The sequence below is a fragment of the Oryx dammah genome, unplaced genomic scaffold (assembly GCF_014754425.2).
Source record: "Oryx dammah isolate SB20612 unplaced genomic scaffold, SCBI_Odam_1.1 HiC_scaffold_29, whole genome shotgun sequence".
Classification (NCBI taxonomy): Eukaryota; Metazoa; Chordata; class Mammalia; order Artiodactyla; family Bovidae; genus Oryx; species Oryx dammah.
The window spans coordinates 3,770,121-3,783,658 of NW_024070213.1; the positions used below are offsets into that span (position 1 = coordinate 3,770,121).

At 62.6% G+C, this 13,538-nt stretch overlaps 1 protein-coding gene across 1 annotated transcript in view; it reads left to right on the forward strand.

The window, feature by feature from the left end:
* Window positions 1–8,456, forward strand: part of WNT7B (Wnt family member 7B) — a 53,934-nt gene extending 45,478 nt beyond the window's left edge. Inside the window, exon 4 of the mRNA XM_040234547.1 lies at window positions 5,720–8,456. Coding sequence (XP_040090481.1) covers window positions 5,720–6,199 — 480 coding nt within the window. The 3' untranslated portion in view covers window positions 6,200–8,456. The remainder of the gene's footprint in view (window positions 1–5,719) is intronic.
* Window positions 8,457–13,538: the final 5,082 nt, after the last annotated feature.

Here is a 13,538-nt window from a genome sequence, read left to right on the forward strand (position 1 = left end):
CGGGGGGCGGCGGGGGGCGGGGCGGGGCGGGGCGGGGCGGGGCAGGCCTGCTTCAGGCGTGACAACTGTTACCCAGTTATCCAGGGAGGGTCTGAACCTCTCTGAGATTTGGGCTTCTCTTCTAGCGAAAGGGGTTGGTGAACTGAGGCCTGAATGTGCTGGGTGGGTAGTGCTGAGCACAAGCTATCACTTGCCTATCCCAGAAGCTCCAAGAGGTGGGCCTTTCTATTCCCATTGCAGAGATTTGAAAACTGAGGGTGGGACTAGAGAAGGGATGTGTCCGCAGCCCCCAGCTGGTGGGCAGTGGTGTGAGACGGGGACCCTTTTTGCACATAGGGTAGGAGCCGGGCCTGGCAAGCGTCGTGTAGGGGGAGGCCTCTAGACCACAGTCTGTGTCCCTGCCCTGCTCCTGTAGGAGTCATGCCAATACACCCAGAAAGGCTTCCTGGAGGAGGCGGCCTTTGATTCCTTTTGAGAGGCTGGAGGAAGAGGTGGTGCCAGGAAGCAGGAGCAGCCTGAGGAAAGGCAGGAACTGAGTTGGAAGCTCTCAAGCAGCCAGCTTCATGCGTGGGTTGGGGTGCAGAGAGGTGCGTGATAATGGAAGACATTCAAGCCGGGACACAGTGGGGAAGAAGTCAGGGCGAGTCCAGCCCCGCCTTGGGGAGATGAGGGCCCCAGATACTGGGCTGGGAGGAGCAGCTGCCATGGCGGCAAGATGGCCCGAGATAGGGCAGCCAGCTGAGCGGAACGCCTCTGGGTCTGGCTCTCCAGCCCCGGGGGCTGCACGCAGGGCACCAGGGCCTGAGGGGCTCTGCAGGCCAGGGACAGACTAGCCTTTCCAGGCAAAGAATACTTGAAAATACCCTCTGCCCCCAAGCCCAGAGCTGAGCTCATTCACTCAACCAATGCTCCTGCCCGGTCTGTGTGCCAGGCATCATGCTGGGCACAGGGCACAGGTGGGGTGAGATATGCCTTGGCTGTGGGAGCTCCCCCAGCACCCAGTGGGCCCACATGCAGGGAGCCCAGGGGGCCTGAGGGAGGGGTAGCAGTGGCTTCCTGAAGGCAGTAGCGTCCTAGGGAGACCTTGAAGGGCATTCCAGAGCTGAGAAGAGCAGAAGCGGAGTGTGGGGGTGAGGGCGGGGAGGGGCCCGGAGAAGAGGGGCAGCTGCAGAGGGTTCAGGCTTGTGGGAGCACCAGGGGCGGGTGAGACCGGGCTTGAGACATATGCAGGGGCCAGCCCAGAACGGGCCTTGAGCACCAGGCCCAGGCTTTGACTTCATCTTGTAGAAGTGGAGGTTGCCTTGCAGCCAGTGGTTGTTCAGTTATTGTCAGATGAACAAATGAGTGAAGAAATGAGTCTTCATTTCTGGACCTCCATGGAGCTCACAGACAACATGTAGGCTCTGGATTCTCTGTGTCTTTGTGTCTGTGTGTGTGTGTTAATCTCTTAGTTAGGTCCGACTCTTTGCAACCCCATGGAGCCCACCAGGCTCCTCTGTCCATGGAATTCTCCAGGCAAGAATACTGGAGTGGGCTGCCATTTCCTTCTCCAGGGGATCTTCCTGACTCAGGGATCAAACCTGGGTCTCTGGCATTGCAGGCAGATTCTTTACCATCTGAGCCACAAGGGAAGCCCCAGGCTCCATTCCCTGGGAGCAGGCAATAGTGATCTGTGTCTGGAAGGGCAGAGGAAAGAGAGATTCACTTATATGGAGGACACCAGGAGGGCTCCCTGGAGGAGGAGGCACATCTGAAGTCTAAACTGAACCAATCCCCTTTGAGCCTCAGCAGTGGCTTAGGTCTTGAGCAGCGGCTTTCCCACACCCCTGGGAGAACAGTCTCACTGTCTCCATTTTATATTTGGGGACTTGATGGCTGGGGGGAGAGGGGATGGCAATTGCCAGGTGGTAAAAAGGCATAGGGGAAGTGGAGACTAGCAGGACTGGCCTGAGGAAGACAGGAGGGCTGACAACAGGAGGCTGGTGATGGGCTTGGGGCTGTTCGGGGGGTGGGGGGAATTGGGATGGAGAAGGGTCAGTATGTTGGCGGGGGTTGATTGGGGTGGAGCCGTGAAACCCAGAAGCTCTAAGGAGAAGCTGCTCTAAGGAGAAGCAGACTGGTGGAGGCAAGGAGGGGCAGATGAGCCGTGCGAGGGCCTGTCGGGGCCACGGCAGCCACGGCAAAGGCCTCTAACGTGGTCGGCAGCCAGGATTCTCCTGCTGACACTGTCCTCGGCTGTCCGTGAGGCCTGGCTGGCCCTGTCCCTCTCGCACGTCCATCTCCTCCCCGCAGGTAGAAGGTACCTTGTGCCCCTCCCCCCGCCCCCCCAGCAGCCCCGACCCTGTGGGGCCGTGCAGCCTGTGTGTAGTCTGAGCTCTTGGAAAAGGTGAGTGGTGCTGACCACACAGGGCCCCCTGGGGGCTCATCATGGCAGCTGAGACTGGTGGGTATGGCTTCTGAGGTTTCCTGGAGAGCTGAGTCCAGACCTTCAAGGGTCACTTGGGTGCTGGGCACCCTGGCCCACTCATAGAGCAGCCAGGCCCGACCTCCAGCCCCCGGGCCTTGGACGGAGTTCAGCAAGTCAGGAGGAGAGGAGGCTGTTGCTGCCACACCAAAGTCCCACAGTGAAGTGGCTTCGAGCAAGAGGAATTTGTTCTGGCCCAGAGCCAGAGGCGCAAAGTCAAGGCGTCCGTAGGCCCGAGCTCCCTCCCGAGGCTCCGGGGGAGGGTCCTTCGGGCCTCTTCCAGCTCCCGGGACTGCAGGCGCGCCTTGGCCTGTGGCCGCATCATCCAGTCTGGGTCTCTGTCTTCACACAGCCCCTCCTCTGCGCCTGTGTCCCCTCCTCTCCTGTCTCTTACAAGGACACAGGTCCCTGGGCTCAGGGCCCCCCAAACCAGGACCATCTCATCCCTAGCCTTACCTTACTTACATCTGCAAACTTCCGATCTCCAAAGAAGGGCACATTCTGAGGGGCTGAGTGGACACACATTTGGGAGGACACTCTTCAGCCCACCCCAGACTGGTACACGGCCCACTGAATCCCTCGTGGGCCAGGCGCAGACAAGCTGAGCATGCAGACCTGCTCAACTCTGAGCTCCTCAGGGCTTTGGTCCACCAACCGGGGACTCTCCCTAACTGAGCACCCTCCCCAGAGTGTAGGCCAGCCCCTGTTCTGGGAAGAACCCCAGTCTACCCTTTTCTGGAGCTCCCTAGGGCAGGAGTGAGGCCCAGGGCTCAGCCAGCAGCTCCTCTGGGCAGGGTGGGTCGCTCTCCACCCTCCTAGGTGGTCTCCTGGGGCAGTGGGGGCTGGCGCCACCATCTCTTTCTCTCTTATCTTGAGGGCGCTGGAGCCGGAAACAGCACATTCTTGAATCCTGTGATCACTTCCCGGGAGAGTCAGCCCCGGGGACCCAGCCAAGCGAGGCTTCAGCCCTTTGCTCTGCACACAGCAGTCCAATCGACTTCATCTGCACACTGTCACCGGCCTGTCCACAGAGGAGCTGACTGTGGAGGGAATGGGTTCAGGGCGGGCGGCAGAGCGAGGCGAGGGCAGCCCTTCAGCGGCACCGATGGACCCCCCGGCCTGCACAGAGGCCGGCCTGGGCACTCTGCCTGGGCTCTGGCCATCTCCGCCCATCTGAGGAGGCGCCTCCTGGGCCAGCAGCATGGCGTGGGGCCAGCTGCCCCCCAGGCTGGGGCTCTGAGAGGGCTATGCATCCGGTCAGCCCCTGGCCTGGGGCATCCATGGCAGGCAGAGTGACCAGGCCAAGGAAGCTTCCAAGCTCTGAAGGGCAGATTAGTAGAGTGAGGGGCTTTCGGGGAGAGGGAAGGTCCCCGGAGGAGGGCATGGGAAGCCACTCCGGGATTCTTCCTGGAGAATCTCATGGACAGAGGAACCCGGCGGGCTACAGTCCATGGGGTCACAAAGAGTCAGACAAGACTGAAGTGACTTAGCACGCAACAGTCCAAGCAAAGATGATCATGGGGTGGGCTGGAGGGAGGGGAACGAGAGGTCGGACTGGGATGAGCAAGAGTGAGGAGAGGGGTGGGAGGCAGAGGAGAGGCCTAGATACATTTTTTCTGAAGAGGTCGCACCTTCACACAGACCCCCAGACCAGACTTCTGGCCAGTGATTTTGACCCACATGCCCCACGGCAGTCATCCAGTGCTGCGATTCCAGTTCTGAATAGTCCCCTGGGCCCCCTCTCCCTCCTCCGGACACGGGTCCGTCCCCACCTCGGCTCACCCATAGAGGCGCATCAGCCTTCCATCTCCTCCCTGCTGCCTCCTCCCCAGCTCCTCCCGTCTCCACCCAGAACATCATCCACACAGGAGAGGAGACCCTCGCCCCCTAAACTTCAGGCCGCTAGCCGCACGTTGTGCTCCTTTGGGTCGAATCTTCCCTTCGTGGTGATGGTGGCGGCTCTCCAGACCTCCTCGCGATGCACCCCTCCTGGACTGCTGCTCCTCTTTGTCTAATGAGCTTCTGCTCCTCTGTCAGCACCTAGTACAGGCACCACCTCCCCCAGGAAGCCCACACACCGGGCACCTGCCCCTTCTCACAAGCCCCTGCACTTTGCTGCTCTGTGAGTCAGTTTCCAAGGAGTCCCGGGGTTCCTCGCCTTGGTCCAGGGTCCGTGCGATCAGGGCAGGCAGGAAAGGGATCGGGCAGTCACCAACACCGTGGGATGTTTCTTTCTCTGTTTCATTCATTCATTCATTCACTGAGGGTCAGGGCTGGGGTTCTGGACCAGGAGGCAGAGGGTGGCCAAGACCATGTAGGGCTAGGCTGTCGCACTGAGGCCAGCGGGAACTAAGACAGCTGACAAATGGCCCTTGTGCAGCCGTGGGGCGGCAGCTAATGATTCCCCATCTTTAATCAGGCCCGGCTGGCAGGGCCTTTTCGATCTGAGTAAATGAGTGCCTGGGGTCAGGGCTGGCTCTGGGAATCAGCCTTCCGGGGCCAAGGAGGGAGGCCCAGGGAAACCACTTGGCTGCACCCATCACGAGCCCTCGGGGAGCTGGGGAGAAAGAGCAACACTGGTTGGAAGGCGGCTTCCCAGCAGACAGCACGCCCGGGCCTCACTGATCCGCGCGCTCACCCCCCGCCTGCCCCCACTCCGTCCTTCAGCAAAGGTGTGCAGAGCTCCATGTGCGTGCCAGGCTTCCATTGAACAGCCACTTATTAAGTGTTGACTGCATGCCAAAGCCTACACCAGGGACAAGGGTGGGGAGCAGGAGAGACCGGAGAGGGGTCCACATTTACTGAGCACCCGCTCTTGCTGGGCCTGCCACCCCACCTGGAGAGCACATGCACCAGCTTCTTCACCTGCCACAGTGAGTCCCGCGCCTGCCCCATCCACCCAGCCTCAGTTTCATCAGTGCATTGACTTGCAGCTCCCTGAAGGGTTGTGAGAATCTCGTGGAACACATTTGATGAGCACACGCCTTGCTCTGCCGAGTTCTGAACATTCTCATGGGGACCCTCATAGGGTCCCATGAAGTTAGGGACCTTGTGGTCAGTAGCCCCATTTCACGGATGAGGAGACTGAGGCTCAGAGAGGAGGAGACACTGATGTGTGGTCACACGGTGGGAAGTGGAGAGCCAGATCCGGGTCAGATGGAGGTGAGGTGGCAGGCGCCCCACCACTTGCCCCCCCCCCCGCCCCTGGCCCCGACTCCGCCCCAGCCCACACTGAGCCTGCCCTGTGGCCCGCAGGTCCTGGAGGAGCGCATGAAGCTGGAGTGCAAGTGCCACGGCGTGTCAGGCTCTTGCACCACCAAGACGTGCTGGACCACGCTGCCCAAGTTCCGCGAGGTGGGCCACCTGCTGAAGGAGAAGTACAACGTGGCTGTGCAGGTCGAGGTGGTGCGTGCCAGCCGCCTGCGCCAGCCCACCTTCCTGCGCATCAAGCAGCTGCGCAGCTACCAGAAGCCCATGGAGACGGACCTGGTGTACATCGAGAAGTCCCCCAACTACTGCGAGGAGGACGCGGCCACGGGCAGCGTGGGCACGCAGGGCCGCCTGTGCAACCGCACGTCGCCCGGCGCAGATGGCTGCGACACCATGTGCTGCGGCCGGGGCTACAACACCCACCAGTACACCAAGGTCTGGCAGTGCAATTGCAAGTTCCACTGGTGCTGCTTCGTCAAGTGCAACACGTGCAGCGAGCGCACCGAGGTCTTCACCTGCAAGTGAGCGGCCCCGCCCGCCCCGCCCCGCGGCCCCGCCCGCGGCCCCGCCCACTCTGCCCGCGGCCCCGCCCCGCGCCCTTGGCGTCTCTGCTGCCGCCTGCCTGACCGAGCGGGCAGAGGTGTGTGTATGAGGTGGGCGCTGCAGGCGCGAGAGAGCTCCCACGGGGCGGTTACCTTTTCCTGGCCCACCAGTGGCTCTCTCCTGCCACGCCAGTCCCCTCTTGCGGCAGAACAGTGCCCATCAGCTGGTCCAGAGGGCAAGGCCGATGGCGTGAGTGTCCCCAGCGGCGCCCGGTGCATTTCTTTTCTCTGGGACAGTGAACCTCAAGGACACACACATACTCGGAAAGCAAAGCGACAAGACTCCAAGCGTCCTTCTCTCCCAGCCTGGTGGTACAGGACGCAGAAAGACTTCGTCCCAGGCCTCAGCAGTCACTGGGCTCCGGGGCAGTCTGGGCAGATGTCAACAAAAATTATTTATGTTTTCTTAGTATCCGGAGAGGATTTTAGCACTAAGGCATAGCCGGTCCTAACTCTGTACTCTGTTAGTGTGTCCCCTTGCCACCCTCTGCTCCCCACTCTGGCCCCTGGGTACCCGCAGGAGCATCCCTGTGCATGGCCCTGTCCGGGGGGAGGTGGCCAGTGCACGTGGCTGAGAGCCTGTGAGGAGAGCCACGGACGGGGGCCTCTGGCCCCTTCCTCCCTTCTTTTGAAAATCACATCTAGCAAATCAGATTGTCACCCACGTCAGGCTCCAGGAGGGCTGCGTCCCTGAGTGCTGTTGCTCTCCCAGCCCCCCACCAGCCTGACGCCCCCTGGTTTACAGAACCCCCTCCCACCCTGGAATCAGCTGGACCCCCAGGACAGCACCATGCCGAGGCAGGCTGGTGGGACGGGGACAGTTCAGGGGTATTTGCCTTATTTGACAGATGGGGACCCTGAGGCCCAGAGTAGCTCAAGCGCTAGCGAGAGACCCCACAAGGCTGTGAGTGGAGGCTCTCACCTGGGCTCAGGCTCCCTGACGGTCATCCCAGGGCTCCTGACCTTGAAGGACGTGCTCTGGGGACACCCAGGGTGACAGGCAGTCCCCATGCCTTGAAAACTCTGGCTGTGCCCTTCCTCCCCCTGCCAGCTTCAATGGGGTCCACACCCCACCTCGAGGTGCCTTTGAGGGTTTCTCTGGTGGTCTCCTTGCCCAGTCCAGGTCCTTTCATCCCGACCCGGATGCTGAGAAAGCTCAGATCCAGGGCACTGCTCCACCAGGGTCCCACCTGCTGCGCCAGCAGATGGCTGCCTCCAGCCATTCGTGGTCCCCACCCCACACAGACCCTGCCATGAGGTTGTTACCCTGAAACCAGGGAGACAGGAATGGAAAGGAGTCCTGCTTGACTCTAAGCTGTGGGCCAGGTGGGAGAGACTCAGCGCTGGACATGCCCTCTGCCAGTACTCCTGCCCAGCTTGGGGAGACCAAGGCACGAGGTGTCTGGGGCTGGAAAGGACGGTGTGCACTGCCGTCTGTGCGCACCGCTGTCCGTGCGCTCGTCCCCGTCCTGAGCTTAAGGCGTCTTCTCTCAGAATCTCGTGGAGATGGTCTTCAGGTCGCTAACCAGACAAGTGGGCTGGACACTGGCCTGGGGTGAGTGACACTGGGCCCTGGCCCTGGTGTCTACCCTGCCTGCCTGCACGATGCCGGGACATGCAACCAACAGCTGCTGTCCTGGGAGCTCCCAGGCCACTGTGAATGCCCCCCAGCTCCCTTCCCACCCCCTACCCCAGGTCCCAGGATACCCCACTGAGTCCACAGGCCTAGCATCCTCTGCCAAGAAACCTGGTTAACTTATATTGTTATATAGCGTCGAAATGTCTATAGTGTCTTTTAAATTATTGTGACCTACACTGGGTACTGGGGGGCGGGGGGATGGCCGTGCTGTCCCCGAGCTAGGCTCCTCCTTCTGCTTGAAACCGGCCCTTGGACCCTTGGGGCCCCTGATGGCACCAAGTCACGTGCACTGTCCCTCGGCTACTCGGTGGCCCCCACCGAGACCCCGCCCTCCCCTAATAGGATGTCACCCTTCCCTCGGGTGGGGGCGGGGCTGTTGTGTGGCCCAGGCAGGGACGCTGGTAGCCGAGGCGCTGTGTGTCCCTGTGGTGGCCGCCCCCCCCACCCCTTCAGGAGAGCTGGCGGGTTTCTGATGGGCTGTGTCTGGCCTCCCCGGGAGGGGAGCGCTCGGCTCCAATAAAGCTGGAATCAGAGAAGCAAGTGTGTGAATTCTCTGCAGCCCTTGCCTTGGGGGTGGGAAAGGGATGCACGAGCAGACCCCTGAAGACAAGGCCCCGCACCCTTTGGACCCTGCTGTATGGGCAGAGCTGGCGCTGTGCTGATGGCCCTTCCCCCACCCCGTCCTTCACACCTCGCTGTGGGGGCTTGGTTCTCATCCTGCCTGCCCCCAAGCATTTTGGGCCTGTCCCTACCAAGCAAGGGCCACAGCTGGGGGCTGGACTCTGAGGCATCCCCAGTCAGCCTGGGTCAGGCCACAGGGGCAGGAGGGTCATGGCCTGGTGTCAGGGGGCTGCTCTCGGGAGAAGGGGGGCTGCTCTCGGGAGAAGGGGAGCTGCTCTCAGGAGAAGGGGGGCTGAAGGTGGGAGGCCCTGGCCATCTGTCTCCCTCTGTGTCTCCTTCCCCCTCTGACCCCAGTGGGATCTGTCCTCAGGGTCCCCGTGGGTCTGTCCAGCTGTATCTGGGGGGTTTTGACTCCATGACCCCCCTGCCCCGGGGCACGCCTTGCCCTCTCCAGGTGAGGCCAGGCAGCCCGAGGTCCCTGGGAGCTCCGCGGGCCCCTGGCTAGCCATCAGGCCTCACTGCTTCTGCCAGAGGCCCTGTGAGCAGGGAGGAAGAATGGCATCCCTGCCGAGGGCCGGAGGCATGCGGTGGGGCCGGTTTGGCCACTGCCCGCTGTCCCGAGGCAGCCTGGCATCACACAGCCCCCATCCACCTGGGCACCCAGGCCCAGATCCAGAGGGAGGGGCCCCCAGGTGGGCTTTCGGAGGAGGACGTGACCCTCAGGGCGTGGAGAGGGAGGGAGATGGGGCGAGCTCTGGACCTGAAATCTCAGCTCTGTCCCTCCCGGCGCCCCCGCCCTGGGCACAGCCTCTGGCGCCCATGCCCCTGTATTTATCAGCGTCTGAATCAGATATATCAGCGTCCCCATCCCAGAGTGGGAGGTAGCTGGGGCCAGGACTCGGGGGTCGACAGGCTTTGGAGGGCCCCAAACCAGGCCCCTGGGGCCCCGGGGAGATTGGCAGGAGGCCCCTGCTCCCCACGAGACGGTGAGCGCGTCCGCGGTGGCGGCGGCCGCGGAACGCCAGGGTCCGGCTACTCCCACAGGGCCAGGAATGAGGAAAGAGCTCTGAGAATGCCCCGGCCCCAGTGCCCAGACTGTACTCACTGCTTGGCCACGGTTCAACCCCAGCCCCGGCCTCCCAGGGCCGCCCAACACACCTTCCAAGGAGCCCTGCCCCAGGCGTTGAGCCCACACGGCCCAGCCTGGGCTGGGGGGCCCCCAGACCCCCCCACCCCAGCCCAGGCGCCACCTCTGAGGCTGATGTTTCAGAAGCATTCCCCAGGCAGCCCGGCACCCCCACAGCCCCGAGTGACGCCTGTGCCCCCATCTCTCTCTGTGGGCCCCGGGCATGCAGGCCCGTCCTGCCTCTGAACTTGCCCAGAATGCAGCTTCTGCGGGCTTGCCTTACCATTGTGCACGAGACAGCAAGGATCACCAAGGCTGGTGGGTCATGAGGGCTTTCCAGGGCAGGATTTGGGGACGCTGGGGTGGGATGGAGGGCGCCTGCAGTCCTGGGGGCGTGTCTCCACCACCAACTCATTCATTCACTCACTCATTTAGCCTTGCTGGAGGCCCCATCTGGCCCTGGAGATGGCAGTGGTTCAAGCCTGCCCCTGCCCCTTGGGGGCTCCAGGCCTTCGCTTCTCTCCTGCCCTAAGCAGGGCAGCCCATTCCAGGGGTGTAACCAGGCTGAGGCGGCCTGGGAGAGAGGAAAGGGCTTTGGACTGGCTCGCCCACACCTCTGAGCCACAACGTCCCCGTCTAGAGTGGACGCAGGGGAGCCGGCTGTCTGGTCAGGCCAGCACTCCTGCTTTCTCTGTCTGGGGGGTGCTCCTGCCCACACCTTGCTCAGGCCAAGCTTTGGCAACAAGGCCTCCCACCCTGTTTGCCCACAGGGCTGCCCACTCAGCTGCTGTCCAGTGGCCAGCGCTCCCAGGGGTCCTGTGGCCGTGGTGACAGAGGCTTTCTCCTTGCTGCGGCCTTGGAAGTCCTTCCTGATCTTCCGTCTCATCTCCTACAGCCAACCTCTGCCCCATCCACTCGCAAAGCCCCCACCCTGCCCGCAAACCTCTCCTCCCCAGAGCTACCCATCACACCCGCCTCGCACCCAGCCTCTGCTGCAGCTGTGTCTCCTCCCATCCTTGGCCTGCAACCCTCTCCCCCATAACACCCACCTTCCCCCAGCAAGCTTGCCAGGGCTCCGGCCTTCCCTCACCTTCCATCCCGGCTCTCCGTCCTCATGGGCAGAGAGGTCTCATTGCTATGACTGCCCCCCCCCCCAGGTAGGCTGGGGGCCCTTGGAGGTGAGCAGGCCCCCCACCATGCCAGTGCCTGGTTGTGGCCCACGGTTACCCACAACCTCACAACACCCCTTCCCTAGTTAGGTCGGTGCTAATTCTGTTTTATTGATGGGAGAACCGAGGCACAGAGAATAGAGGGTTCTATCCCAGGTCCTTGGCCTGTGAGAGGCAGAACTGGGATTTGAACTCAAATTTCTGGTGTCTTCCCTCTACCCAGCTCCATACCAACTCCCACGAGGGGAAACTGAGGCCCCCGGGCCTAGTCCAAGGCCTCACAGAGATGAGTGGGAAGAGAACAACTACAGTGGGTCCAGGGAGGAGATGAGAGCAGCTGTCTTCACTGAGCACAGAATGGTGAAGACTGGGCTAAAATGCAGCAGGCGGGATCTGGGTTAGACACTTGGGTGAACTTCCTACCTCCTAGAGCCAGGAGGTGGGGAGGGGTCAGGAGGGCGGAGTCACGGGCCTGGTGAAGGGAAGAGGTGCCTGGGGCAAGCAGGGCTATGGTCTAGGGAGCCCAAGGGGCCCAGGAGGGCACGAGAGGTGAGTGAGGACTAGAGCTCCTGGCGCTCAGGCTGAGGGCCCTTGAGCAGAGCACGTCCCCTGGGAGGTACGGCACTGGGGCAGGGGCCCCGGGAGCCAGGAGGCTCAGCTGATCATCACCTTGAACCTCACCTGCAGCTACCCTTGCCCTTCCCCCTCCCAGTCTGAGCTTGTGCCCACCTCCCTTCTCTGTGATGCCCTGCCTCCTCATCAGGTCCTTGGTCTTGTAGGACCTGGGGACTGAGCTGCCTGGCCTGAGCATCCAGGAATCTTGGGAATCTTGTAGGTCTGAGGACACAGGGGGCCACAGGGAGGTCTGGCACCCCCAGGAGTGCCCAGCAGAGGCCTGGGTTGTGGCAGGTGGTCTGCCAAATGAATTGGCAAGGGGGGGAGTCAGGGCCTACCCGCAGCCTGCCCTGGGCGGGCACTGCTCCTAGGGTGCCAGGGGTGAGCAGCGCCCAGGCAGAACTCCCTGGCTGGTCCATCTGGCTGGCCTGTCTTTTCGAGGTCTGGGTGGCACGCTGCCCTGAACTCAGCTGGGATCCTGCAGCCTCCTGGGACGCCGAGGAACAGCAAGCCCTCCAGCCTCGCCAGGAAGTGGCCCAGACGCGGGCCCTGGATCGGGAGTCCTCTTACTCCACCTGCAGGCAGAGGCCAGTGCCGGACTGGGACGCCCTCCAGGTGCTGGGCACAGGTGGCCTTGCTCGTCCCCTGTGGGTGGCCGGCCCACCTACCCTCAGGCCCCAGGGTGGTCTCTAGGACTCCAGTCCACCCAGACTAGCCCAGCATAGGGTCTCGCTGGTAAGGCCAGGCAGGACCCCTGAGGAGGCCTTTCCGGGGGTCTGCAGCTCTGGAAGCCCCCTGCCTGAGCTGCGGGGCCTGGACCACAACGGGGGCTGTTCTGCTGCTTCACCGGGTCCCCAGGCCCGCAGTGGGCTGCAGGCATTTGACCAAATCCCTCCCCTGGCTTCTGGCTCAGACCCTCACTGCTGGCTCCTTAGTTCCCCTGCTCCTCCAAGCAGGACAGGACAGCACGCCACTCTTCCCCGCATTTCTCTGTCCCGTCATCCATCACTGCTCATCTCCTTGGGGTCCGGGGCCTGGCTGGGCCTGGTGGGGCCCAGAGCTGAGGCTAAAATCAGGTCCCTTAATAGCTTCAAACCAGGATGGGGCAGAATGATGAACAGCAGGTCCCTTCATCCCTCCTCCCTGCCCCCATCCCTGAGGCTGCAGCAGAGGCAGGAGGGGTGGGAGCAAGAGGGGTGGGGAACCGACCCTGGGGGGCTGTCGGCTAAGCTCCCTGGAGGAGCAGAGGCCTCGAAGAGAAGGGAGGAAAGGGAGGGGTTGGGAGCGAGACCGGAGGGAAAGAGACTCTTCGGGGTCAGGAGCAGAGGCGAGTGAGGGTCTCAGGCGGGACCTGGAGCTGGCTGGCTGGAGGGACGCAGAGCTTGGAGTGTGGGGGTGCTGGGCAGTGGGGAGAGTGGAGCTTGGACAGCTGCCCCACCACTGACCAGGTTCCAGAAGGTTCAGGGAGGACAGGAGGGAGCGTGGCCCTGGAGTCTCATGGTTTCCAGCTTTTTCAGAACGCGCACTCCCCACTTCTCCTTTCCTCAGGGCCATCACGGACCGCGGATCCCGGATCTGGGCCTTCCAGGCAAAGCCCGCTGGCTTCCCTGACACCTGAACTGCAATCCATGGCACTCTCTTCCATGGAAAAGTCTCTCAGTGAGACCTCCCCGGTGGTCCAGCGGCTAAGGCTCTGTGCTTGCAATGTAGGGGGCATGGGTTCGATTCCTGGTTGGGGAACTACGATCCCACATGCTCAACCTGCTGCAAGAAAGAAGACTCTTAAACAGGAGTCACCAGGCTGGGAGGGCTGTGGGCAGGAGGGCTGGGCGCTGAGCCCTTCCTGAAGCAGCTCCCCCACCTCCGAGCCCCTCCTCCGCTGAGCCCCGGGGACCGGGCGTCCATCACCCTGTTTTCCAGCGGCTCCCCGGGTCCTCCTCAGACCCAGGACAGGCCTGGCCACCCTGGCACCCCACACCTCTGGCTCTGAGCTGCTGAGGGCAATGCCAGGGCTTTGAGCTTCTTGTCGACCAGTCTGGGGAGGCAGCCGGCTGCCGGCCGAGTAAGCAGGGCTGGCCTCACGAACGGGGCC